Below are 24444 nucleotides of genomic sequence, written 5' to 3'. Positions count from 1 at the left end.
AAGGAAGCTTTGCTGCCTGGGAAAAAAACATTTTCCCATGAATAATTTTATGTGTTTTCTCTTACTCCTGCCTGCCATGGAGGTTGACTCCCTGTTACAAGACAAGCTCTCACAGACATGCTTGAAGGCCCTGCAGGGGGGGCCAAGTGTGCTATAAAAAAGGCCCTGAGAGAACAAGAGTGGGCATTTTTTCATGCCCAGTGCTTAGCACTGTACTGTTACTGGTTTTGGCTTTCAGAAATAAAATTTTCTAAATAGCCTGGTATCTGGGGTACCTGCGTGCAATTTTTCCCCCACAGAAATTGCATTAAATTTAAAAAGATATGCACATACCCCTCCCCCAACTCACTGTATCAGCAGCCACCAGTACCTCTCACTACTGGAAGCTTCCCAGGAAGCAGTGACAACTTGCATTTGGGACTCTGTCCACTTTCACTTTCCAGATGTGAACAGACCAGTATGTCAAAGACGAATATTCCCAGGAGTTCCTGCATCCCATACACCTAATATTGCCTAATTTCTACAACAAATTCAAAGCACGATAAAAATACCCCAATATCTAAAACCACAACCACTGCATGAATAATCGATGAAAAAACCTTCACAACATTTATGCATGTATTTATAAATATCAACACACTGAGGAAAAACTGGGGGGAGGGGGAAATGACAGATGACCCCAAAAACATTCTTTAAGATATTTGCAGAGAGGAAAAACCCTTCCACCAGCAAGGCTGCAGCTGCTATAGGGAAAGGTGGGACGAAAAAAAAAAGAAAAAAACCAACAAACTAAAAATGTTTGTCAATAATAAATAAAACATGCATTAACTAATATATACAAATAATAACAGAGCATAAAATAAGAAAAATAGATGTTGGTTGACTAACTTGAAAATAAAACCAAGCAAGACCACTCACAAAAGAGACAAAAAGGAAACCCTGAAACACATCCCCAGTACAGCTACCCTAAAAGCCTCTGCTGCCACACTTTCATCACTCACTGAACCATAAGAGCACAGTGTGGAAAACTGCCAGGCTTGCTGTGTAAAATGTGGAGAATTGATGAGACTAGTTGAGCAAGAACATGAGCTGAGCCACTTGCTTATCTTGCACCTGGTTTGCGCAAAGGCATTCCTAACAACTGAATGACGTCCGGGTGGAGGCCTCATAGCTCAATGTTGTCTGAATGAAGCTAGAAAAACAACCACAGAAGCCTCACAAAGAGCACCCATGTCTCTCTACCAGACATTAGCCTCACACCCCCTTATCTACACATAACAAGCCTTGTTAGAACCTTATAAAATATGACTTAGTCTCATCACCTCAAGATTATAAATCTGGTACTTTGCAAACAGTGGAAAGAAGAAACACTTTGTTAAGAGGAGACACTTCACTGATTGCTGGGCAGATTGACAGGTCTGACTCATTCTCCTTTCTCCATTAGCAGGGATGCCTCTTTAGGTAAGAAATTGCATTTACAGATGACACCCAGGTGAAAGTAAGCTTAATTAAATGTGAAGTTAAGCTTAGTGAACTGTGAATTGTCAGCTTAATTAATCATTGGTTAGCCTTAGGATATTTAGTGTTAACACAGCAAGTGCATTTATCAACAGCAATTCTGAATCTGTTATATCTGTCACCTCAATAAATTATCTATATTCAACTTTGCGAAGTTGTCTCAGTGAAAGTCTGTGGAGGGGCTCTGTTAGGCAAAAGTCAAATCCATACTCTTAACACACAGGAGCAAGACTTCCCCCCATACCCCGACAGCAGCCCTCAGGAGAAAGAAAGCGAAACTGAAAATGGAAATGCTGTATAGATGATGATGATGAAAGGAAAGCCACCAAACCATATAAATCTGGCTACCGAGCAGTACCCCAAGCACACTCTTCACCCTCACCCACCACCAAACCTGACCAGGCTCCTGCCCAGCACCACCCATACAGGACTCACAGCCCTACCTGCAGCATGGTGCTCCGGTGCTCCTGCTCCTCCTGCTGGCTTTTGCCACTGCCCTCGCTTGCCACCACCTGTGTCCCTGCGATGGCACCTTCCCCAAAGACAGCTTCCAGCTCCTCCAGGCCATGGCCCCCAGCCCACCACAGCCCTGCCACCACCAGCATACACCATTTGCCTTCGACATCCTCCTCCACATCAACCTCCTACAGCAAGTTGTCGCCACTGCCCTCCACATCCTACAGCACTTCTTTGCCATCCTCAGCAGCCTCAGCACTCCCCAACACTGGGATGCCCAGTGAAACGGGAGCCAGGCCTAAAAGAGTTAACTGAGATATCTTGGCCTGCTAAGAAACCCCAATACCTGTTTTGCTAGAAGAACATTTTAGGAGCACTGGTTAATATCATGTTCTGTTCTACTCACTGCACCAAAGACCTTATTACAGAAAGGAGTAGTACACACACAGTAATAAATTAGGTAAACTAGACGTTTGAATAAGATCTAGAAGGCCCAGAGCCAGGATTTTGCAAGCTTGAAGAATTCAGGCCACCTAATTGAAGTGGTCAAATTGAGGAAGATGTGCGTGGTGACCACCAGAAGGATGAAGGCTTGAGGAGAAGACCCCCAGAGTAGAAGACTGTGCATGTCTGGAAAGACTCCGCCCAGAGACTAGCCTACTTATGTATAATAAATGATGTAACCATGTATCTAAAGTGTATAAAATGGCTTAGTTTTGCACTTTCAAGTCGAACAAGTTTGTCCAGCACGAGCTGGCTTGTTCCCAACGTTGAATAAACAAATACCTTGCTGCTTAAAGATTCAAAAATCTCTGAGCAGTTTTTCGGACTGGGTTTTTCGGCATCAATTTGGCGACTGCAGCAGCACCCTCTCCATCTGGCTGCAGAATCCATCAGAGCTCAGGACTCCCTGGGCGCGCCCCGGGTGAGTTTTACTTGGAGGGGTTCCCCTCTTCATCGGCTTACTGCAAGGGTGGACAAGGACTTGCTGCCTATTAATAAAAGGTATTTGTATCTTACTTGGTTTAGGGTTTTGTTTGGTTTTGGAGTTCCCATAAGACGAAGACGGGACACTGTCTCACTGGGAGTAATGGAAAAGGATGCTTTTCCTGGGGTGATAGCCCCTTAGAGCTGGTATGTTCCAGTTTTGTTTGTATTTGGCAAAATATTGTTTATTTTGAGGGAAACAAGGTATCTAAGTTTCCTTTTGGTTGTTCTTTTGTTTATGGTATTGGTTCCCTTAAGTTTATAACCACCCTATGAACTCGTGATTGGGGCGCCGCTATTGTGTTAATAGTTTTGTGTGTGTTTATTGTCATTTTGTGTTGTCTTGTTTGTTTTCGGAAAAGTTATCGTGTCCCTGATATACCTTGCTCACATTGAAACATTCAGGAGCACATAGTTAAAGGTATTATCATGCTAAGAATTGCTACATGGGAGGTAGTGTTGAACAGTTAACTATAAGCACACCACATTGGATAAGACCTAGAATTAAGATCTGTCCATTTTGCAACTGTTGGTTATATGTACAAGCCTTGTGTAACAGATGTCAGGTTTGCCTCCCTGACAGACAAGGCTGGGACAGAACCAGTGTGCATATTGTAGAAAAGAGGGACACTTGAAAGCAAGAATGCCCTGAATTAACAGGCACAGGAGGGGCTGTTGTTGCTTACAGAGTACCGAGTGAGGGGGGGGCCGGCGGGCCTGCCCCTAGGGGACCTGTTGGTAAAAAATTAAGCTAGTGGAAGAAAAAAAATGAATTGGATTTTCTAATTGATACTGGGGCTATATTTTCTATTTCGAATCAAGAATTGATACCTAAAAGTGATAAGTTTGTTCAAGTCATGAGTGCAACTGGCCAATCAGAAAAAGCCTTCTTTTTGAAACCCCTAAAGTTCAAAATTGGAAAACAAATGGAAATGCATCAGTTTTTGTATTTACCAAATTCACCCAAACCCCTATTGGGCAGAGACCTACTAGAAAATCTGGGAGCTGCAACAGAATTCAAACAAGGTAAAACTGAATTTAAGGTAAAGGAAGAACAATTAATAGCAGCTCTGAGTTTAGCAATGAGCTATGTGGAGCCAAACCAGGATAATTCAAATATCAATCAAATTTTAGAACAGATATGCCCAGGAGTTTGGGCTACTGACACACCAGGAAAGTCAAAATGGGCAGCTCCCATTCAAATAGAATTACAGCCAGGAGCAAACCCAGTAATTAGGAAGCAATATGCACTGAGGCTAGAAGATAGAAAAGGAATTGAACCAATAATAGATAACTTCTTGAAATTAGGGCTTTTGGTAGAGTGTGAATCAGATTTCAACACCCCAGTTTTACCAGTCAAGAAGCCAAATGGAACATATAGGTTGGTTCAGGATTTAAGAGCAGTAAATAAAATAGCTAAAACATACATGCAGCTGTTGCAAACCCATATACCCTCTTAACAAAATTAAAAGAAAATCTAATTTGGTTCACAGTATTAGACTTAAAAGATGCCTTTTTCTGCCTTCCCTTAACACAGGAAAGTCAAAGGATATTTGCCTTCGAGTGGGAAATCCCACCACAGGAAGGAAAACTGAGCTCATTTGGACAACGTTACCTTAAGGGTTCAAAAATATTCCCATGATTTTTGGAAATCAATTAGCTAAAGAATTGGAACAATGGCAGTCACCACCCGGAGAGGGTGTACTTTTACAATATGTGGATGATCTATTGATTGCTAATGAAAAACAAGAAGAATGTGTCCAATGGACAGTAAACCTCTTAAACTTTTTGGGCCTGAATGGGTATTGAGTCTCTCAACAGAAAGCACAGATGGTACAGAAAGAAGTGGTGAATCTGGGATATGAAGTATCTGGGGGGCAACGATCTCTGGGGACAACGAGAAAGGAAACCATCTGCCAGACATCCAAACCACAAACGATGAGAGATCTTTGAGCCTTTCTAGAAATGACAGGTTGGTGTCATTTATGGATATATCAGTATGGACTAATTGCAAAACCTTTATATGACCTGCTGAAAATAACTAGGGGCAACCTAGTCTGGACCCCCGAAGCAAGTGGAGCCTTCAACCGACTGAAGCGAGAGCTCATGAGGGCTCTGGCGCTGGGATTGCCTGACATGATGAAGCCCTTCTGGTTGTTCTCACTTGAACGACAAAGAATGGCTCTAGGGGTCCTGGCCCAACAGCTAGGGCCATATAAAAAAGCAGTAGCCTACTTCTCCAAACAATAGGATGAGGTAAGCAAAGGATGGCCCACCTGCCTAAGGGCAGTAGCAGCAGTGATCATAAATATAGAAGAAGCCAGGAAATTTACAATGGGACAGAAAATGACTGTGTTGGTGTCCCATACAGTGTCAGCAGTGCTGGAACAGAAAGGAAATAATTGGCTGTCACCCTCCTGACTTCTGAAATATCAGGCAATCCTGGCTGAATCAGATGATATAATCATTAAGGTGACTAATATTGTCAACCCAGCTTCATTCCTAGAAGGAAGAATCTCAACTGAACCTGTCATGCATGACTACCTGGAAACCATTGAAGCAGTGTATTCCATTCGCCCGGACCTCAAAAGAAGAACCACTCCTGGACACAGAAGACTGGTTTACTGATGGCAGCAGTTTCATAAGACAAGGTGTGAAGATGGCTGGGTATGCTGTGACCACCACTACTGAGGTAATCAAATAAAATCCTCAGCCCAGAAAGCAGAACTGATAGCTCTCATTCAAGCTTTAGAATTGGAAGAAGGAAAACAAATTAACATTTGGACTGACTCCAAATATGCCTTTGGCATAGTTCATGCTCATGGAGCAATTTGGAAAGAAAGAGGACTTTTAACTGCTCAAGGAGAAGTTGTGAAATATACTGCAGAAACTCTACGATTACTAGAAGCTGTACAACTCCCCTCTCAGGTAGCAATTATACACTGCCGAGGACACCTGAAAGGTAACACTGTCCCAGAGGTAGGTAACAGAAAAGCTGACAGTGAAACCAGGCAAGCTGCTGAAAAGAGCAAAGAAGTACAAGTAGTAGATAAATGGATACACGAAAATGGAGGTAAGCTGTTAGACGATGGGTGGGGTCAACAAAAAATAGGTCAGTTAATATTACCAGAAAAATTAGTGCAGCAATTTGTAAAAGCAGAACATGATAAGACTCATTGGGGCTTGGGCTCACTCTATCAGCATTTAAGGACCAGAGTGGCAGGACCAAATTTATTTACCACAATAGAGCAAGTCACATCCTAATGTGAACTTTGTCTGAAAAATAACCCAAATACTGGAACAAAAATACACCAAGGGGCAATAAACAGAGGATGTTTCCTAGGTGAAATTTGGCAAATTGATTTCTCTGAGCTCCCAAGAAAAGGGGGAGGTTCTGTTATCTCTTAGTTTTGACTGACACATTTTCTGAATGGCCTGAAGCTTTCCCATGTAGAACAAATGAATCAAGAGAAGTGGTTGAACGAGATTATACCATGTTTTGGAGTGCCTAAGAGCATCTCTTCAGATAGAGGTTCACACTTTTGTGCACGAACTGTACAAGCAATAAGTAAAGCACTAAAAATCAATTGGCAACTGCATACACCCTACAGACCCCAAGCAAGTGGGCAAGTGCAAAAGATGAACCATTTCAATAAACAGCAAATAGCTAAAATCTGTGTAGAAACAAATTTGTATTGGTACCAAGCTTTACCTATTGCTTTAATTTGAATCAGGGGCAAACCATGGTCTAAAGAAAAGCTAAGTCCATTTGAAATTCTGTGTGGGAGACCTTATGGAATGAACAATATTAACAGTGAAGCTTTGGATCAGATAGGCAATCAATATATTTATGATTGTGTTATAACTGTGGGGAAACAACTAAATAAGAATTCTACTGTGGTGTTGAAAAATCAGATTAAACAACCTGATTGTAAAGCACATCCATTCACTTCTGGTGATTGGGTATATGTTAAGAATTTTTCAGGAGACCCTCTGCAAGAAAAGTGGGATGGACCTTTCCAAGTGTTGCTGACCACATTCACAGCAGTCCAGATAAAAGAACAACCCACTTGGATTCACTACTACCGAGTCAAGAGAGCCCCTGAGAAACCATGAACCTCAGAACCCATAGGACCAATCACTCTCAAGTTCACCCGACTCTGACTACTGGGATCTTATTAAATATGGTGACTATAACCTGGGCTGGATCATTAGAGTGGCCATGGTCTCAACCCTATATTGGGCATGACAATTCTATAGGAAAAGATCTTTCAAGAGATTACAAATGGAATAATTTTTGTCTTTATAACTTTACTAAAATAATAAGCTGTGATTTTAACTATACAATTCCAATAACTACTGGGCAATTAATTGAAAATGATTATTTGTTGTATCATCATCATGGCTAGGCTTCGCGAACGAAGATTTGGGAAGGCTCTATCCACATTTGCTACAGGCACGCTGGTGGCTTATGAGACCAATACGTGACAGACATATCCGATTGCAAAAGGCACAGCAGAAAGACTCCTTAGATGGTGTATTCTGCAATACACGGTTCTTTCTGCATTGCCTTTTTTCCTCGAGGGTGATCCTGAGTGTGTTCTCAAAGGAGACAGCTGCGTTATATATGGTGTGTCTCCAGGCCTCCCGATTTGAGGCCAGGGTGGACCAGTTATGGTGATCAATATGGCCAAGGCTGAGGTGTTGTTTCAGGGAGTCCTTGTATCTTCTCTTTGGGGCTCCTCTCAGCCAGTGGCAAGTTCACGGTAAAGCAAGATCTTAGGGAGGCGGTGGTCCTTCATCCTTGAGACGTGCCCTGCCCATCGCAGTTGTGTTCTCATCAACATGGCCTAAATACTTGTGATAGCTGCTTGCTCTAGAACAGATGTGTTGGTCACATAATCTGACCAGTGGATGTTTAGGATTGTGCGGAGGCAGCGTTGATGGAAGCGTTCTAAGAGACGCAGGTGGTGGCGGTAGATGACCCATGATTCGGAGCCATATAAGAGAGTCGACAACACTATGGCTTTGTAAACACTGATCTTGGTGCTTTTCTTCAGGTGTTTATTACACCATACTCTTTTGTGGAGTTTTCCAAAAGCACTATATGCCTTTGCTAATCTGTTGTCTATCTCTCCGTCGATCTTACCATCTGAGGAGATGAGGCTACCAAGGTAATTAAGCTGTTGGACTGATTTGAGCTCCGATTGGCCAATGGTGATGTGGGGATGATGGGGGACTTCCTGAGGTGCAGGTTGATGGAGGACCTCTGTCTTCTTTAAGCTGACTTCCAGTCCAAAGAGCTCAGCAGCATCTGCAAAGCAGGATGTTAAACGCTGCAGGGTGTTTTCTGTGTGCTGTTGGGAACTCGGTGAACTACCATCTGACCTTCGTGATGCAGTCATCATCACCTTGTATAAGAAGAAAGGAATTAAATCTGACTGCTCAAATTATCATGGTATTACTCTGCTCTCCATTGCTGGCAAAATCCTAGCAAGAATACTCTTGAACAGACTAATACCCACTATAGCAGAAGGTATCCTTCCTGAAAGTCAGTGTGGTTTCAGAGCCAACAGGAGCACCACAGACATGGTATTTGTCCTCAGACAACTGCAAGAGAAGTGTAGGGAACAGAACAAAGGTCTCTATGTAACCTTTGTCGACCTCACCAAGGCTTTTGACACTGTGAGCAGAAAAGGTCTGTGGCAGTTTTTGGAACGTTTAGGTTGTCCCCCCAAGTTCCTTAAAATGATCATCTCTCTCCATGAGGATCAGCACGGCCAAGTCAGATATGGCAACACACTTTCTGAGCCCTTTTTAATTAAGAATGGTGTGAAACAAGGCTGCGTTCTCGCTCCTACCCTATTCACAGTCTTCTTTAGCATGATGCTCCAAAGGACCACAGCAGACCTCGATGATCAGGACGGTATCTACATTCGATACCGTACTGATGGAAGTCTATTCAATCTAAGGCGCCTGAAGGCCCACACCAAGACCTTAAACCATCTTGTCCGGGAGCTGCTTTATGCCGATTTGTTGTATCATGATGTACCTAAATTACAAATAGGGATGGATATCAGTCTCTTCCAGAAGATGCTTGAACACCCAGATATAGAAAAGATACAGCAAGCAAGAGAACATCATTGTTGGGATATTTTTCTGGGATACTCCCCCACGGCCTCTCAACTATTCCATTTCCTAGTGCATCCAATCTTAGTATTGGTGAGTGCCATTGCATTGTTATCATTACTCAATTTATGGCTGTAGTATAAATTAAGTACCATAATCAAAAGTGTGCAGATAATATGAGCAATTACGAAAATCTACCAAAACTCTTTGCCTTTGAAATTTGATGAAAGAATTCGCAAGTCATAAGAAAAGAGGGGAACTGAAACGAGAGCCAGGCCTAAAAGAGTTAACTGAGATATCTTGGCCTACTAAAAAACCCCAATACCTGTTTTGCCAGAAGAACATTTTAGGAGCGCTGGTTAATATCACATTCTGTTCTGCTCACTGGACCAAAGGTCTTATTATAGAAAGAACAGGAGTAGTACACACACAGTAATAAATTAGGTAAACTAGACGTTTGAATAAGATCTAGAAGGCCCAGAGCCAGGATTTTGCAAGCTTGAAGAATTCAGGTCATCTAATTGAAATGGTCAAATTGAGGAAGATGTGCGTGGCGACCACCAGAAGGATGAAGGCTTGAGGAGAAGACCCCCAGAGTAGAAGACTGTGCATGTCTGGAAAGACTCTGCCCAGAGACTAGCCTACTTATTAATATGTATAATAAATGATGTAACCATGTATCTAAAGTGTATAAAATGGCTTAGTTTTGCACTTTCAAGTCGAACAAGTTTGTCCAGCACGAGCTGGCTTGTTCCCAACGTTGAATAAACAAATACCTTGCTGCTTAAAGATACAAAAGTCTCTGAGCAGTTTTTCAGACCGGGTTTTTCATCATCACCAGGCATGGCAGGACCTCCTCAAAAACCTCCAGCATTACATCCACCACCTGGATCAATGCGTGCCAGCCAATGGCATGCTCTTTGAAGGCCTCACAACCTGCTGTTCTCAGCATCGACAAATACTTCCAGCTCATCCAGGACTTCATCCGCACCCACAACAACAGTGCCTGCCCCTGGGACCAAGTTCACCTCAAAGCTTGCATCTGCTTCAAAAGCGTGGACACATTCATATGTCAGATGAAGAGTCAACCTGCTCCTGCCCCCCACCAAACACACCTGTGTCAAATGCCCATTTCCAGCCAACATCAGTAGCCACAGATTGAGTGGAGGCAACAGCAGCCAGGGCTGGGATTGCTCAGCACCACTCGCACCTTTTCCAGTCAGGAGCCTGTGCCAACAAGGAAACAGGCAGGATCATGGTGAAGCTGGGGCCAGGCTGCGACACAGCCCATGCACCAGAGAAAATTGCTGTGCTGTACAGAGCAGAAAGGGAGAAGGAGGTCATCATACAGGCAAAGACAGGGTCTCCGCAGACAGGCAGGGATGAGCCTCCCTCCTGCAGCCCATCCTACTGATGCTTCCTGCCTTGGTTGAAGGTTCTGGACAGCAGGCCACTCTCAGGGACCCACCACAGTCCTCCAAGTCCAAAGGTATCTCCTGCTGGTGCTGGACTTTTTCTTAGTAGCTGGTACAGTGCTGCTTTTAATTCAGTGTGAGAAAATTGTTGATAACACACTGATGTTTTGGTTGTTGCTAAGTAGCACTTACCCCAAGTCAAGGACTTGTCTCATGCTCTGTCAGTGAGCAGGTGCACAAAAATCTGTCAGGTAGCATGGCCAGGACAGCTGATCTGAACTGGTTAAAAGGATATTCCATACCATAAAATGTTATGCCCGGTATATAGAATCATAGAATGGTTTGAGTTGGAAGGGACCTTAAAGATCATCTAGTTCCAACCCCCTCTGCCATGGGCAGGGACACCTTTCACTAGACCAGGTTGCTCAGAGCCCTATCCAACCTGTCCTTGAACACTTCCAGGGATGGGGGATCAAGAACTTCTCTGGGCAACCTGTGCCAGTACCTCACCAACTTCACAGTGAAGAATTTCTTCCTGCAATCCAATCTAAACCTACCCTCTTTCAGCTTAAAGCTGACAAAGATGTTAAACAGCACTGGTCCCGATACTGACTCCCGAGGAACACCACCCATCACTGGTCTCTACTTGGACATTGAGCCCTTGACAGCAACTCTTTGAATGTGACCATCCAGCCAAGTCTTTCTTTTATCACCAATGTAACTATAGAAGCCTTTTTTTGTTACCCTTGATGTCCTTGGCCAGATTTACTTTTGCCAGTGCTTTAGCTTTCCTAACCTGATCCCTGGCTGCTTGGACAACCTCTCTGTATTCCTCCCAGGATACCTGTCTGCTTCCATCCTCTGTAGCATTCTCTTTTGTGTTTAAGTTTGTCCAGGAGCTCCTTGTTCATCCACACAGGCCTCCTGGCATTTTTACCTGACTTCCTCTCTGTAGGGATGCATTGCTCCTGAGCTCAGAGGAGACAATCCTTGAACATCAAACAGCTCTCTTAGGCCCCTCTTCCTTCCAGGGCTTTATCCTATGACACTACCAAGCAGATCCCTGAAGAGGCCAAAGTCTGCTCTCCCGAAGTCCAGGATAGCGAGTTTGCTGTGCGTCCTCCTCACTGCCCTAAGTATCTCGAACTCCACCATTTCATGGTCACTGCAGCCTGGGCTGCCCTTGAGCTTCACATTCCCCACCAGTCCCTCCTTGTTGGTGAGAACAAGGTCCAGCATATCACCTCTCCTCATTGGCTCCTCTATCACTTGGAGAAGGAAGTTGTCATCAGTGCATTCCAGTAAATTCCTGGATTGCTTATGCCCTTCTGTGGTGTCCCCCTCCAGCAGATATTGGGGTGGTTGAAGTTGTCCTCCCTCCATGAGGACCAGGGCTTGTGAATGTGAGACTGCAATGGAGAAAGATATCCAATACCTGAGGGAATTAGCCAAGCAAAAAATGATTTACTATGACCTGGACAATGCATAATCCCCCACAGATCCAAAGTCCTGTGACTAAAACCCATGTGGAAGAAATGTGTACAGAGCGCACCAACTGTGCATGCCAACCCATTGGCAACGTTAATCTGGAAAGACAATACACCACTAAAAATGGACGAAGCAGTTCACCATTTCTGGGAATATGAAGACAGTATTTCTTCCTCCCTCATCTCAGCTGTAGAGAAACTGTCCAATTGTGATGGGTTGACCTTGGCTGGATGCCAGGTGCCCACCCAACCGCTCTATCACTCCCCTTCCCAGCTGGACAGAGGAGAGAGTAAGGTGGAAAAAACAACTCGTGGGTTGGGATGAGGCAGTTTATTTAAAGCAAAAAGTAAAGCAAAGCTTGCATGTGCAGAAGCAAAAGATAGCAGGGTTTATTCTCTACTTCCCATGAGCAGCAATGGTCAGCCACTCCTGAGAAGCAGGGCTTGGGTACGCATGACGGTTCCTCAGCAGGCAGCCATTAGACAATGAATGCCCCCCTCCTGCTCCATGCCTCAACTTTTACATGAGCTGACTTCCTATGGTATGGAATGTCCCTTTGGTCAGTTTGGGTCAACTGGCCTGGCTATGTCCCTTCCCAGGATCTTGCCCTCAACTGAGGAAGGAATGCTACAGTGCTGATGTGTTCAGCAGTAGCCAAAACACTGGTGTGTTATCAACACCCTTCTAGTTGCCAATGCAAAGCATAGCTCTGTGAGGGCTGCTGTGGGGAAATGAACTCCAGCTCAGCCAGACCCAATACATCGATAAACTGACCTGGGAGTTCCAGCAATTCAGAGGGTTATCGCAGAATTGGTAAGGTTGGAAGGGACCACTGGTGGGGTCATCTGGTTCAACCTCCCCATTCAAGCAGGATTCTCCTAGAGTGCATTGCATAAGATTGCATCCAGATGGTTCTTGAATATTTCCAGTGAGGAAGACTCCATGCCCTCTCTGGGCAATCTGTTCCAGTGCGCAGTGACCCGCACAGTAAAGTTCTTCCTCATATTCAGGTGGAACTTTCTGTGCATCAGTTTCTGCCCATTGCCTCTTGTCCTATTGCTGGGCACCACCAAGAAGAGCCTGGCTCCATCTTCTTGACACCTCCTTTCAGATACTGATAGACACTGATGAGGTCCCCTCTCAGTCATCTCTACTTGAGGCTGAACAGGCCCAACTCCCTCAGCCTTTCCTCATAAGAGAGGTGTTCCAGTCCCTTAATCATCTTCGTAGCCTCTGCTGCATTCACTCCAGGAGCTCCATGTCTCTCATGTACAGAGGAGCCCAGAACTGGATGCAGCACTCCAGATGCAGCATCACCAGGACTGAATAGAGGGGCAAGATCACCCTGCTGGCAATGCTCTTCCTAATGCAGCCCAGGATCCCATTGGCCTTCTTGGCCACCACAGCACACTGCTGGCTCATGGACAGCTTGTTGTCCACCAGGATCCCCAGGTCCTTCTCCACAGAGTGGCTTTCCAGCAGGTCGGTCCCCAGCCTGTACTGGTGCCTGGGGCTATTCTTGCCCAGGTGCGGGCCCCTACACTTGCCTTTGTTGAATTTTAGACAGTTCCTCTCTACCCATCTCTCCAACCTGTCGAGGTCCTTCTGAAGGGCTGCACAGCCCTCTGGGGTATCAGCAGCTCCTCCCAGACCTGTGTCGTCAGCGAACTTGATGAGGAAGCATCTGCCCCTTCAGTCAAGTAATTGATGAATAATTTAAACAATACTGGGACCACTATTAAAGCTTACCGGACACCACTAGTAACTGGCCTCCAACTAGACTCTGTACCGCTGATCACGATCCTCTGGGATCTGCTGTTCAGACAGATCTCAATGCACCTCACTATCCACTCATCCAGTCCACACTTCCTGAGTTTGCCTATGAGGATGTTTTGAGAGACAGTGTCGAAAGCCTTGATGAAGTCCAGGTAGCCACTGTCCACCTATCTCCCCTCAGCCACCCAGGTAGTTGTTTCATTGTAGAAGGCAATCAGCTTGGTCAAGTATGATTTACCTTTAGTGAATTCATGTTGACTGCTCTTGATAACCTTCTTGTCTTCCATTGGATAGAGACTGCCTCCAGAACGAGGCGCTCCATCACCTTTCCAGGAATAGAGGTGAGGTTGACTGGCTGGTAGTTCCCTGGGTCCTCCTTCTTGCCCTTTCTGAAGACCAGGGTGACATTTGCTTTCTTCCAGTCCCCAGGCACCTCTCCTGATCATCACCACCCTTCAAAGATGATAGTGAGTGGCCTCACTATGGTGTCCGCCAGCTCTCTCAGCACTCATGGGTGCATCCCGTCAGGGCCCATGGACTTGTGGATGCCAAATTTTCCTAGGAATTCTCTAACCCGATCCTCCTTGACCAAGGGAAAGTCTTCCTTCCAACATTCCTTTACCCTGGTCTCCTGGGTCAGAGATTCCTGAGGTCTGGTCTTGTAGGTGCAGACTGATGCAAAGGCGTCATTTAGTAACTCTGCTTTCTCTGCATCCTCTGTTATCAGATTCTCCCCTGGATTTAGTAACAGGTCCACATTATCCTTAGTTTTCCTTTTGTTATTGATGTCTTTGAAGAAGCCCTTCTTGCTGTCCTTGACATCCTTGGCCAGATTTAATTCCAGATGGGCCTTGGCCTTCCTCGTCTCATTTCTACTTACTCTGACAACCTCTCTCTATTCATTCCAAGTAGCCAGACCCTGCTTCCATCTCCTGTGTATTTCCTGCTTATGCTTGAGTAATGGTGGGAGTTCCTTGTTCATTCATGCAGGTCTCTTGCCCCCTTTGCCCAACTTCTTACTGATCATGATGCACCGTTCTTGATCCTGGAGGAAGGGATGCTTGAATACTGACCAGCTCTCTTGGACCCCTCTTCCCTGCAGGGCCTGTTCCCATGGGATTCTTCCAAGAAGATCCCTGAAGAGGCTAAATTTAGCTCTCCTGAAGTCCATGGTTGCAATCTTACTTGCTGTCCTATTTCTTCCTTACATGATACTGAACTCCCCAATCTCATGGTCACTGCAGCCAAGGCTGCTCCCAACCTTCACATCTCCAGCAAGGCCTTCCTTGTACAAGGTTAAGCAGCTTGTTGGTTCTTCCACCATCTGTGTCAAGAAGTCATCAATGTTTTCCAGTAACCTCCTGGACTGCTTGTGCTTTGCTGTGTTGCTTGTCCCTGTACGGGGCTGTATTTCAGCAACTGACAGCAGATGTCCTTTCATCCTTGAGAGAGTATATAGAAGGTACACACCATGGGATACTCTGTGGTTTTACTTGTGGGACTATGGAGAGGGTATGAGGAAGTGGGATGGAAAAGCTACCTCGACCCTAGAGGCACGGGTGCAGGAATTGCAGGGGAAAACAATCACAAATGGGGGTTCATCCAGGAAAGTTGTTGCTCCAGGGGACAGATTCCCAGGCAGAATGAAAGGGTTGATTTCACAACTGATTCTATGGAATGAAGTTCTAATCCATTTCTACAAGAACTAAGTGGAGAATCCTGTGATCAATATTAGAGAGGCCCTGCCTCCAACCAGGTGAAAGAGAGGGACAACTGGGTTTACTAGACTGCATAGACATCCAAAAATCCATAGGCATCAATTTGATGGCCTGGAACATCGGACTGACAGGAGTATAAGGCTCTAGGTAGATACCATTGCACAGTGTACCCTAATGTCATCAAGCTATGGGAAGTTAAATGTGAGTCAGCAGTGTGCCCTGGCAGCCAAAAGGGCCAACCATGTCCTAGGGAGCATCAGGCACAGTATCGCCAGCTGGTCAAAGGAGGGAATTGTCCCGCTCTGCTTTGCGCGGCCTCACCTCGAGTCCTGTGTGCAGTTTTGGGAACCACAATATAAGAAAGATATTAAGCTATTAGAGAGTATCCAAAGGAGGGCAACGAAGATGGTGAAGAGCCTTGAGGGGAAGCTACACAATGAGCAGCTGAGGTCACTTGGTTTGTTCAGCCTGGAGAAGAGATGGGAGACCTCACAGCTGACTACAACTTCCTCATGAGGGGAAGTGGAGGGGCAGACACTGATCTCTTCTCTCTGGTGACCAGTGACAGGACCTGAGGGAATGGCCTGAAGTTGTGTCAGGGGAGGTTTAGGTTGGATATTAGGAAAAGGTTCTTCCTCCAGAGGGTGGTCGGGCACTGGAACAGCCCCAAGCCCACCAGAGTTCAAGAAACGTTTGGACAACACTCTCAGGTACGTGGTGGGATTCTTGGGGCTGTCCTGTGCAGGGGCCAGGAGCTGGACTTTGATGATCCTTGTGGGTCTCTTCCAACTTGGGATATTCTATGATTCTATAAAGGTGCAGAAGCTATTTCTATTTCTGGAATGATGGGGGATCCCAACAGATGAATGTATTGGAGGTTGAAATCAGCCTGACTTGGAATGAGTGGCAAAAGCACCCCACTGTGACTGGACCAGAGGCTCTGTGCATCCTTGGAATAAACTATCTCAGCAGAGGGCATTTCAAGGACTCAAAAGGGTACTGGTGGGCTTTCAGTATAGCTGCCCTGGAGACAGAGGAAAGTTAGCAGCTGTCTACCTTGCCTGGTCTCTCAGAGGACCCTTCTGTTTTGGGGTTGCTGAAGGTTGAAGAACAAGTGACAATCACTACCACAAGAGTGCACCAGCCACAATATCACACCAATCGAGACTCCATGATTTCCATCCATAAGCTGATTCATCAACTGGAGAGCCAAGGAGTGATCGGCAGGGCCTGCTCACCCTTTAACAGCCCCATATGGGCAGTGCAAAAGTCTAACAGAGAATGGAGACTAACAGTAGACTATCATGGCCTGAATGAAGTTACATCACCTCTGAGTGCTGCTGTGCTGGACATGACAGAACTTCAATAGGAACTGGAGTCAAAGGAAACCAAGTGGTTCTACAACTGATAACACTAATGTGCTTTTCTCAATTCCTTTGGCAGAAGAGTGCAGGCCACAGTTTGCTTTCACTTGGAAGGGCGTCCAGTACACCTGGTATTGACTGCCCCAGGGGTGGAAACACAGCCCTACTATCTGCCATGGACTGATCCAGACTGCACTGGAACAGGGTGAAGCTCTGGAACATCTGCAATACATTGATGGTATCATTGTGTCTTGGTTTCAACTGCCCCCCCTCCCGGGTTCGTGGGGGCCCTGGGCCTAGAGCTGTCCTTTAGCTGCCTGTAGCTAAGCTAGGGGGCTTCCTCCCACTGCATAGAGACTGGTGGGGGTGAATTTTAAGGCTTAATATTGAAGCTGAGCCAAGGAGACAGGCTGAAAGCTCAGTTGCCAGGAGAAACAGTTGCGACTCATTGCAAAAGTTGGAAGAACTCCAGGCAGAAATTAGAGGTGGGCCAGAGAGAGGTCCGGAGGTGCCTACGTCAGTTTTGGACATGGACTACCGAAACTGAGAGTGAGAGAGCCAAATAGCAGCAGGCGTGTTCTGGGTAAGGACTTAAAACAGCATCTTACTGCTGGGAGGAAACCTTCATGAAACCAGGGAGGAAGGACTCAGAGCTATCTCCTTGGACCTCGTGATGAAGATGAGACCTCAGCAAGGAGCTGAGACTGGTGGGGGGTGGTCAGAGGAACCCTTTTCCCTGATACCACAATGAGAGAGAGACTGCTTAACTATCAGCTTGAGGGTTTCTCCTGAACTGATTGTGGGAGGGGTCCGAGGGGTGGTAGGATTGTGTTAATATTGTGTATACATTTGCTTTTTAGTTTGTAGAGTATTTATTTTGTATAGTAATAAATTGTATATATTCCCTTCCCCTATATTGAGTTGTGCCTGCCTGAAGACTTCTCTTCGGTGTTGAGGTAAATTGGGGGAAGGCTTGGAAATTGGAAATTGGATTTTTGGGGACTGTCAAACCACCACACATTGTGAGGGGCAACACAGCAGAATAAGTTTTTGAGAAAGGGAAGAAAATAGTCCAAATCCTTCTGAAGGATGGTTTTACCATAAAACAAAGTAAGATCAAGGGATCTGCACAGAAGATCCAGTTTTTAGGAATAAAATGGCAAGACAGGCATTATCAGATACCAACAAAATAACAGCAATGTCTCCACCAACTTACAAGAAACACACACAAGCTTTCTTAGGTGTTGTGGGATTTTGGAGAATGCACATTCTAAATGACAGTCTGATTGTCAGCCCTCTATATCAAGTGACCTGGCAGAAGTTCCCCCCAGCAATGACAAGTCTTTGAACAAATCAAGCAGGAGACTATTCATGCAGCAGCCCTCGGGCCAGTCTGGACAGGGCAAGATGTAAAAAATGTGCTCTACACTGCAGCCAGGGAGAACAGTCCTTCCTGGAGTCTCTGGCAGAGAGCACCAGAAGAGACTCAAGGTTGACCCCTGGGGTTTTGGAGTCAGGGATACAGAGGATCTGAAAAGGAGATACTGGCAGCTTACAAAGGGATTCAATCCATTTTGGAAGTGATTGGTACTGAAGCACAACTCCTCCTGCTGGGCTGGATGTTCAAAGGGGGAGTTCTCCCCTACACATCATGCAACTGATGCTACATGGAGTGAGTGAGTCACAATGATCACACAACAAGCTCCAATAGGGAACCCCAGTCATCCAGGAATCTTGGAAGTCATCATGGACTGGCCAGAAGGCAAAGGTTTCAGAATGTCACCAAAGGAGGAGGTGACACGTGCTGAAGAGGCCCCACTACATAATAAATTACCAGAAAGTGAGAAGCAATATGTCTTGTTTACTGATGGGTCCTGCCGTCTTGTAGGAAAGCATTGGAGATGGAAGGATGTATGGAATGTTGTACAACAAGTCACAAAAACTGCTGAAGGGGAGGGGGAGTCAATTTGCAGAGGTGAAAGCCATCCAGCTGGCTTTGGACATGGGTGCACAAGAAAAATGGTCGGTACTTTATACTGATTCATGGATGGTGGCAAATGCCCTGTGGTTACAGCAATGGAAGCAGAATAACTGGCAGCACAGGGGTAAACCCATCTGGGTTGCTGCATTGTGGCAAGATATTGCTGCCTGGGTGGAGAACCTGGTTGTGAGGATATGTCATGTAGATGCTCATGTACACAAGAGTCAGGCCACTGAAGAACATCAGAACAACCAGCAGGTGGATCAGGCTGCTAAGACTGAAGTGGCTCAGGTGGATGTGGATTGGCAACATAAGGGTGAATTATTTCTGACTCCATGGGCCCACGACACCTCGGACCATCAAGGAAGAGATGCAACATATAGATGGGCTTGTGATCGAGGGGGTGGACTTCACCGTGGACACTATCTCCCAGCTTATCCAGGAATGTGAAACATGCGCTGCAATCAAGCAGGCCAAACAGGTAAAGCCCCTGTGGTATGGAACACAATGGCTGAAATACAAATATGGGGAGGCCTGGCAGATTGACTATACCACATGCCCACAAACCCAACAAGGCAAGTGCCATGTGCTTGCAATGGTGGAAACAACCTCCATATGGCTGGAAACATACCCTATGCCCCATGCCACCACTTGGAACACCATCTTGGGCCTTGAAAAGTAAATCTTATGGTGACACGGTACTCCAGAAAGAATTTGAGTCAGACAATGGGACTCATTTCCAAAACAATCTCATAGACACTTGGGCCAAAGAACCATTGAGTGGTTATATCACATTTCCCATCATGCACCAGCCTCTGGAAAGTTTGAACAATACAATGGACTGTTAAAGACTACACTGAGAGCAATGGGTGGTGGGACCTTCAAACATTGGGATATACATTTAGCAAAGGCCACCTGGTTAGTCATCACTAGAGGATCTGCCAATTGGGCTGGCCCTGCCCAATCAAAACTTTTACATACTGTTGAAGAGGATAAAGTTCCTGTAGTGCACATTAAAAATATGCTGGGGGAATCAGTCTGGGTTATTCCTACCTCAGCCATATGCAAATCCATCTATGGGATTGCTTTTGCTCAGGGACCTGGGTGCACTTGGTGGGTGATGCGGGAGGATGGGGAAGTCTGTATGTGCCTCAAAGGGATTGGATTTTAGGTGAGAATAGCCAATGAATTTAACTGTATGGTGTTAAAAACTATATAACACTGTGTAGTATCACTTCTGTGGCAGCTATATGCATCATCATGCTGGGCACTTTGTGACATCCATCGTTGCAACATCCATTCTGGAAATATGAACCTGATTCCCCTCCAATCCCTGCATTAATGAAGAATGAACTTTCATAAAACTGAACGAGTGCAGCAGTGATGTAATCAGAACTGGCTTCAACATGCAACAGTCCAACACCACACACCACCTTTCCTGCCTGAAAGACTGTTAGGACAGATGGAGCCTAAAGTCATGGACTAAATGAGCTCAGTGGACTTTTATAGGGATGGTCCATAGACTAAAGGAATTATATCTATGTATATATCAAAAGACAGGAAAGGTGATGGAGTATTGGGAAGTGTGGGACCTGGCAGGTGTACATGGTATGGAATAAGGGGTGGATACTGTCCTGGTTTCTGCTGGGACAGAGTTCATTTTTTCTCAGCAGCTGTTACAGTGCTGTGTTTTGGGTTCAGTATGAGAATAATGCTGATAACACACTGATGGTTTGGCTGTTGCTCAGTAGTGCTTACCCTAAGTCAAAGACTTTTTCAGTGTCTCATGCTCTGTCAGTGAGCAGGTGCACAAAAAGCTGTAAGGGAGCATGGACAGGACAGCTGTTCTGAACTGGCCGAAGGGATATTCCATACCATAGAACATCATGCCCAGTATATAAACTGGAGGAGTTACCCAGAAGGGAGGCTGATTGCAGTTCAGGGACAGGCCAAATATCAGTCAGTGGGTGGTAAGCAATTGTATTGTGCATTGCTTGTTTCTCTTGGGTTTTCTCTCTCTCTCTCCCCCTCTATTTTATTACTATTATTATAATTATATTTATTTCGTTTCATTTATTAAACTGTTCTTATCTCAATCCACAAGTTTTGGATTTGGTTTTTTTCCCCTATCCTCCTCCCAAACCTACCAGGGTGGGGTGGAAGTGAGCAAGTGGCTGTGTGGTACTTAGTTGCCACTTGGGGTTAAACCATGACACACAGGTAAGCCTGAGCAAGGCAACAGAAAAGTTCAGCAGCTTTGACCTCCTCCCAAACAGGACAAAGAGGTTGTTCTTCATGCTCAAATCACCTCCATCACCACATCACTGCAAGGACACTGCTCCGTGCAAACACAAATGGGCACTTCCCATGCAACTGGAGAGCAAGAAAACAAGTGAGACCAAATATATTCAGGTACACAGCAGGACCCCTCAAGGTACAACTCCCAGGTTGTACTACGGTCCTCCTGATATTCTTCTAACCAGAATTATCCTGTGATGCCAGTCAGGGGCAACCTCATTGGCTCTGTCTTCTTTGAGGCGGCTGAAGAAAGTAAATCCTCCTCAGACGTAAAAACAGAGAGGAGGAGAGGTAACGACACAAGCTGGAATACAGGGAATTCAAACGAAAGAATAAACACATTATTATCTTTAGCATTAAGGTGATACAACACTAGAAGTGGGATCAGGGAGGTTGTAGAATGTCCATTCCCGGAGGTGTATTCAAAAGCATCACTGGACAAGGACACCCTCACCACCTACCCTCAGCACCAGGTTGCACTTGGGACTTCCAAAGCAAAATAGACCATTGAGAAATAATTTTAAAAAATGGAAAGAAATGGTGCACTCACAGTGATAAAAAGAGAAACTGAGAAGTTCCAGTAGTATGAGGACATAACATAAGACAGAAGCATTTCACCATGCAAACACTGGAAATTGGAAAAATGGAATTGTTTGTTAAGGACCTTTTCCTCCATGCAGCACAATGAGACAGCAGTCATGAAAAATTCCTCAACTGGCAAAAAGAGTAAAAATCACCCTATACAAAAATATTTCTGGCTGCATCCCCTTCATTCAATAAACAAAAGCTTAGAAAAGACTTCTTATCTCCCATCGCGAAGATTCAGAGAAAAGGGAAGCAATGAGATTTTAGAAGCTTCATCAATAAACATTCAATGCTCAAGTGCTTAGACCCAGAGCTACCTCCTCAAATGACGTCTTGACTTGGAGAGTTCCTGAGATTCCCAAGAAATACATCATTTTACAAATCATCCAAAATGTAAAAAGAAATGATGTATTGACACAAAAGCGAAGATGACAAATACACCAAAACTAAAAAAATTCACAACCAATATTGGCATATTACATAAGGAAAAGAGACTTGATCAGGAAGGGAAATTCAGCGGAACACAACAGTCATCAGAGTTCTCCCAGGAGGGAAAGGAGAAACCACAAAAAAACATCAACAGCAAAACTGCCCCATGTTGCTATCCCAACTACAGCCAACCTCCCCCCAACATGCCACTGCCCTCCCCAAGCACAGCTACCCTGCCAATGCACTTCCTCAAGGCCACCACAGCCCCCAGTCAAAGCTGAAAACCACAGTGGAAAACTTGTTGCAATCAGAAAGTGAGGAAAGGAAAGCTATGACAACACATTAAGATGCTCACCTGGCAGCACACCAACACAGTGCCCACCCACACTACCACCAAGCCTGACCAGGCTCATCCACCCAGCACCCACAGCCCCATCATGGCTGTGCTCACAACCCCATAGCCCTGCCTGTGGCATGGCACCCTGGTGCTCCTGCTGGGTCTCACCACCACTCTCATTCGTCCCTGTGACACCACCTTCCCCTGGGACAGCCTCCAGCTCTTCCAGGTCATGGCTCCCAGCATGCCATCAGCAGGCACCCTTCCTCTTCCTCAAAACCCTCCTCCACACCTGCAGCAGCTGCTGCCACCACACTCTGTATCCTCCAGCAGCTCTTCATCACCTCAGCAGCTCAAACACCCTTGCCCACCACCACTGGGACGCTGAGACACAGCATCAGCTTCCTGCACCACATCCAGCAGCTTGGGCAGTATGTGCCAGCCAATGGCATACTCTTCAAAGGCCAAGGGCCCTGCAACCTGCTGCTCAGCATCAACAAATATTTTGGGTGCATCCAGGACTTCCTCTGCACCCACCACCACAAACCCTGTGCTTGGGACCACATCTGCCTAGAAGCTCATGCCTGCTTCCAACATCTTCACAACACCTGCATCATGCGTGATTAGCCCAACTACCCCGACCAACACATAGAGCCCCACCCATGCCACCACCACCACTTCTGGACCACTGCCCCATCCCCACCCCTGTCCTCCTACCTCCCATGACTGGTGGCAGATGCCACCACAAGAACATCTATGGACCCTGAGCCTCCACTGACTACTCATCTATTCTATTTAATTTGACAAGAGTTTTTAACTATTTATTCAACAGAAAATAAAGACCTGTTACAAAAAAGCATGTCAGTGCCTCTTGTCTCAGAAGCACAGGAACAAGCCTTTGGGGTGGGAGAAAGTGACCTCTACTCAACACCTGCTCCAAACAGAACTCTGCAGACCCCATGCTCCACAGCCCTGTCCACTCTTCGTTTTGGCATGTCCCCAAGAATGAAGTTCCCTAAACCTCTTTGGAAAACCTCTGCCAGGGTTTAGCCATCATCATCAGAATCATCTCTTTAGCCTGTATCTCCTCAACATTTTCCACCTTCCGTCTTGGTTTAGACCAACTAATCATTAGCTCTGGAGTCCTCAGTAAAAGGAAGACATGGACCTGTTGGAGAGAGTTGGGGTTGTTCATCCTGGAGAAGAGAAGGTTCCAGGGGAGACTTTATTGTGGCCTTTCAACACTTAAAGGGGACTTATAAGACAGATGGGGACAGACTTTTTAATACGTCCTGTTGCAATAGGACAAGGGGTAAAGGTTTTAAACTAAAAGAGGGTAGATTCAAACTAGATATAAGGAAGACTTTTTTTACTATGAGGATGGTAAAACACTGGCACAGGTTGCCCAGAGAGGTGGTGGATATCCCATCCCTGGAAACATTCGAGGCCAAGTTAGATGGGGCTCTGAGCAACCTGATCTAGTTGAAGATGTCCCTGCTCATCGCTGGGGGATCGGACTAGATGACCTTTAAAGGTCCCTTTCAACCCAACCCATTCTATGATTACATAAAGGAGAGCCACAGCAGAGATCACTTTGACTAAGCTGAATTCACTCTTGCCACTTCAGGCACTTTTCATGACAAATGTCTCATTGTGTTGCTTGAAAACACCTTACAGCCATGAGCTATTCTAGGGCAACACAGACAAGGTCCAGCCATGGCCTCCTGCAGGGATAGCACCTAGGTATGCCAGCACCCCAAGGCAGCACCCCCCAACACAACATTGCCTGACGAGACCATGGCTCCCAGACCATCACCACCACCACACACATCTCCCTTGCTCCAAAAGCTTTGATAAAACATGTGATAATGGCTCTCATAGAAGCAGAACGTGATCCCTACTGTTGTAGGGGACCTTAAAACTTCAGCAAGTGAAACTGCCACCTCCTTCTCCTCCTAGTAGA

At 45.7% G+C, this 24444-nt stretch overlaps 2 protein-coding genes and 1 pseudogene across 3 annotated transcripts in view; 2 read left to right on the top strand and 1 right to left on the bottom strand.

Moving 5' to 3' along the window:
- The window catches only part of LOC135404386 (ubiquitin-associated protein 2-like), a 203776-nt gene that overhangs the window by 16450 nt on the left and 162882 nt on the right, over nucleotides 1-24444 (bottom strand). The window lies entirely within an intron of this gene.
- Nucleotides 674-10241, top strand: LOC135404759 (interferon-like; annotated as a pseudogene).
- Nucleotides 19203-23108, top strand: LOC135404758 (interferon-like). The gene is made up of 3 exons (XM_064639496.1): nucleotides 19203-19313; nucleotides 22606-22738; nucleotides 22780-23108. The coding sequence occupies exons 1-3, from the start codon at nucleotides 19203-19205 to the stop codon at nucleotides 23106-23108; spliced, it is 573 nt and encodes a 190-aa protein (XP_064495566.1).

Source organism: Pseudopipra pipra, chromosome W, assembly GCF_036250125.1.
Source record: "Pseudopipra pipra isolate bDixPip1 chromosome W, bDixPip1.hap1, whole genome shotgun sequence".
Taxonomy (NCBI): domain Eukaryota; kingdom Metazoa; phylum Chordata; class Aves; order Passeriformes; family Pipridae; genus Pseudopipra; species Pseudopipra pipra.
This window is presented reverse-complemented; position numbering and strand designations above follow the sequence as displayed.

Bases quoted from the DNA above. Each gene is read 5' to 3' on its own strand.
- LOC135404758 (XM_064639496.1), top strand. From the start codon at position 19,203: ATGCAACATATAGATGGGCTTGTGATCGAGGGGGTGGACTTCACCGTG. The intron at 19,314-22,605 runs GTAAAGCCCCTG...ACAACCCCATAG, and splicing joins CAATCAAGCAGGCCAAACAG to CCCTGCCTGTGGCATGGCAC. The intron at 22,739-22,779 runs GCACCCTTCCTC...CCACACCTGCAG, and splicing joins TCCCAGCATGCCATCAGCAG to CAGCTGCTGCCACCACACTC.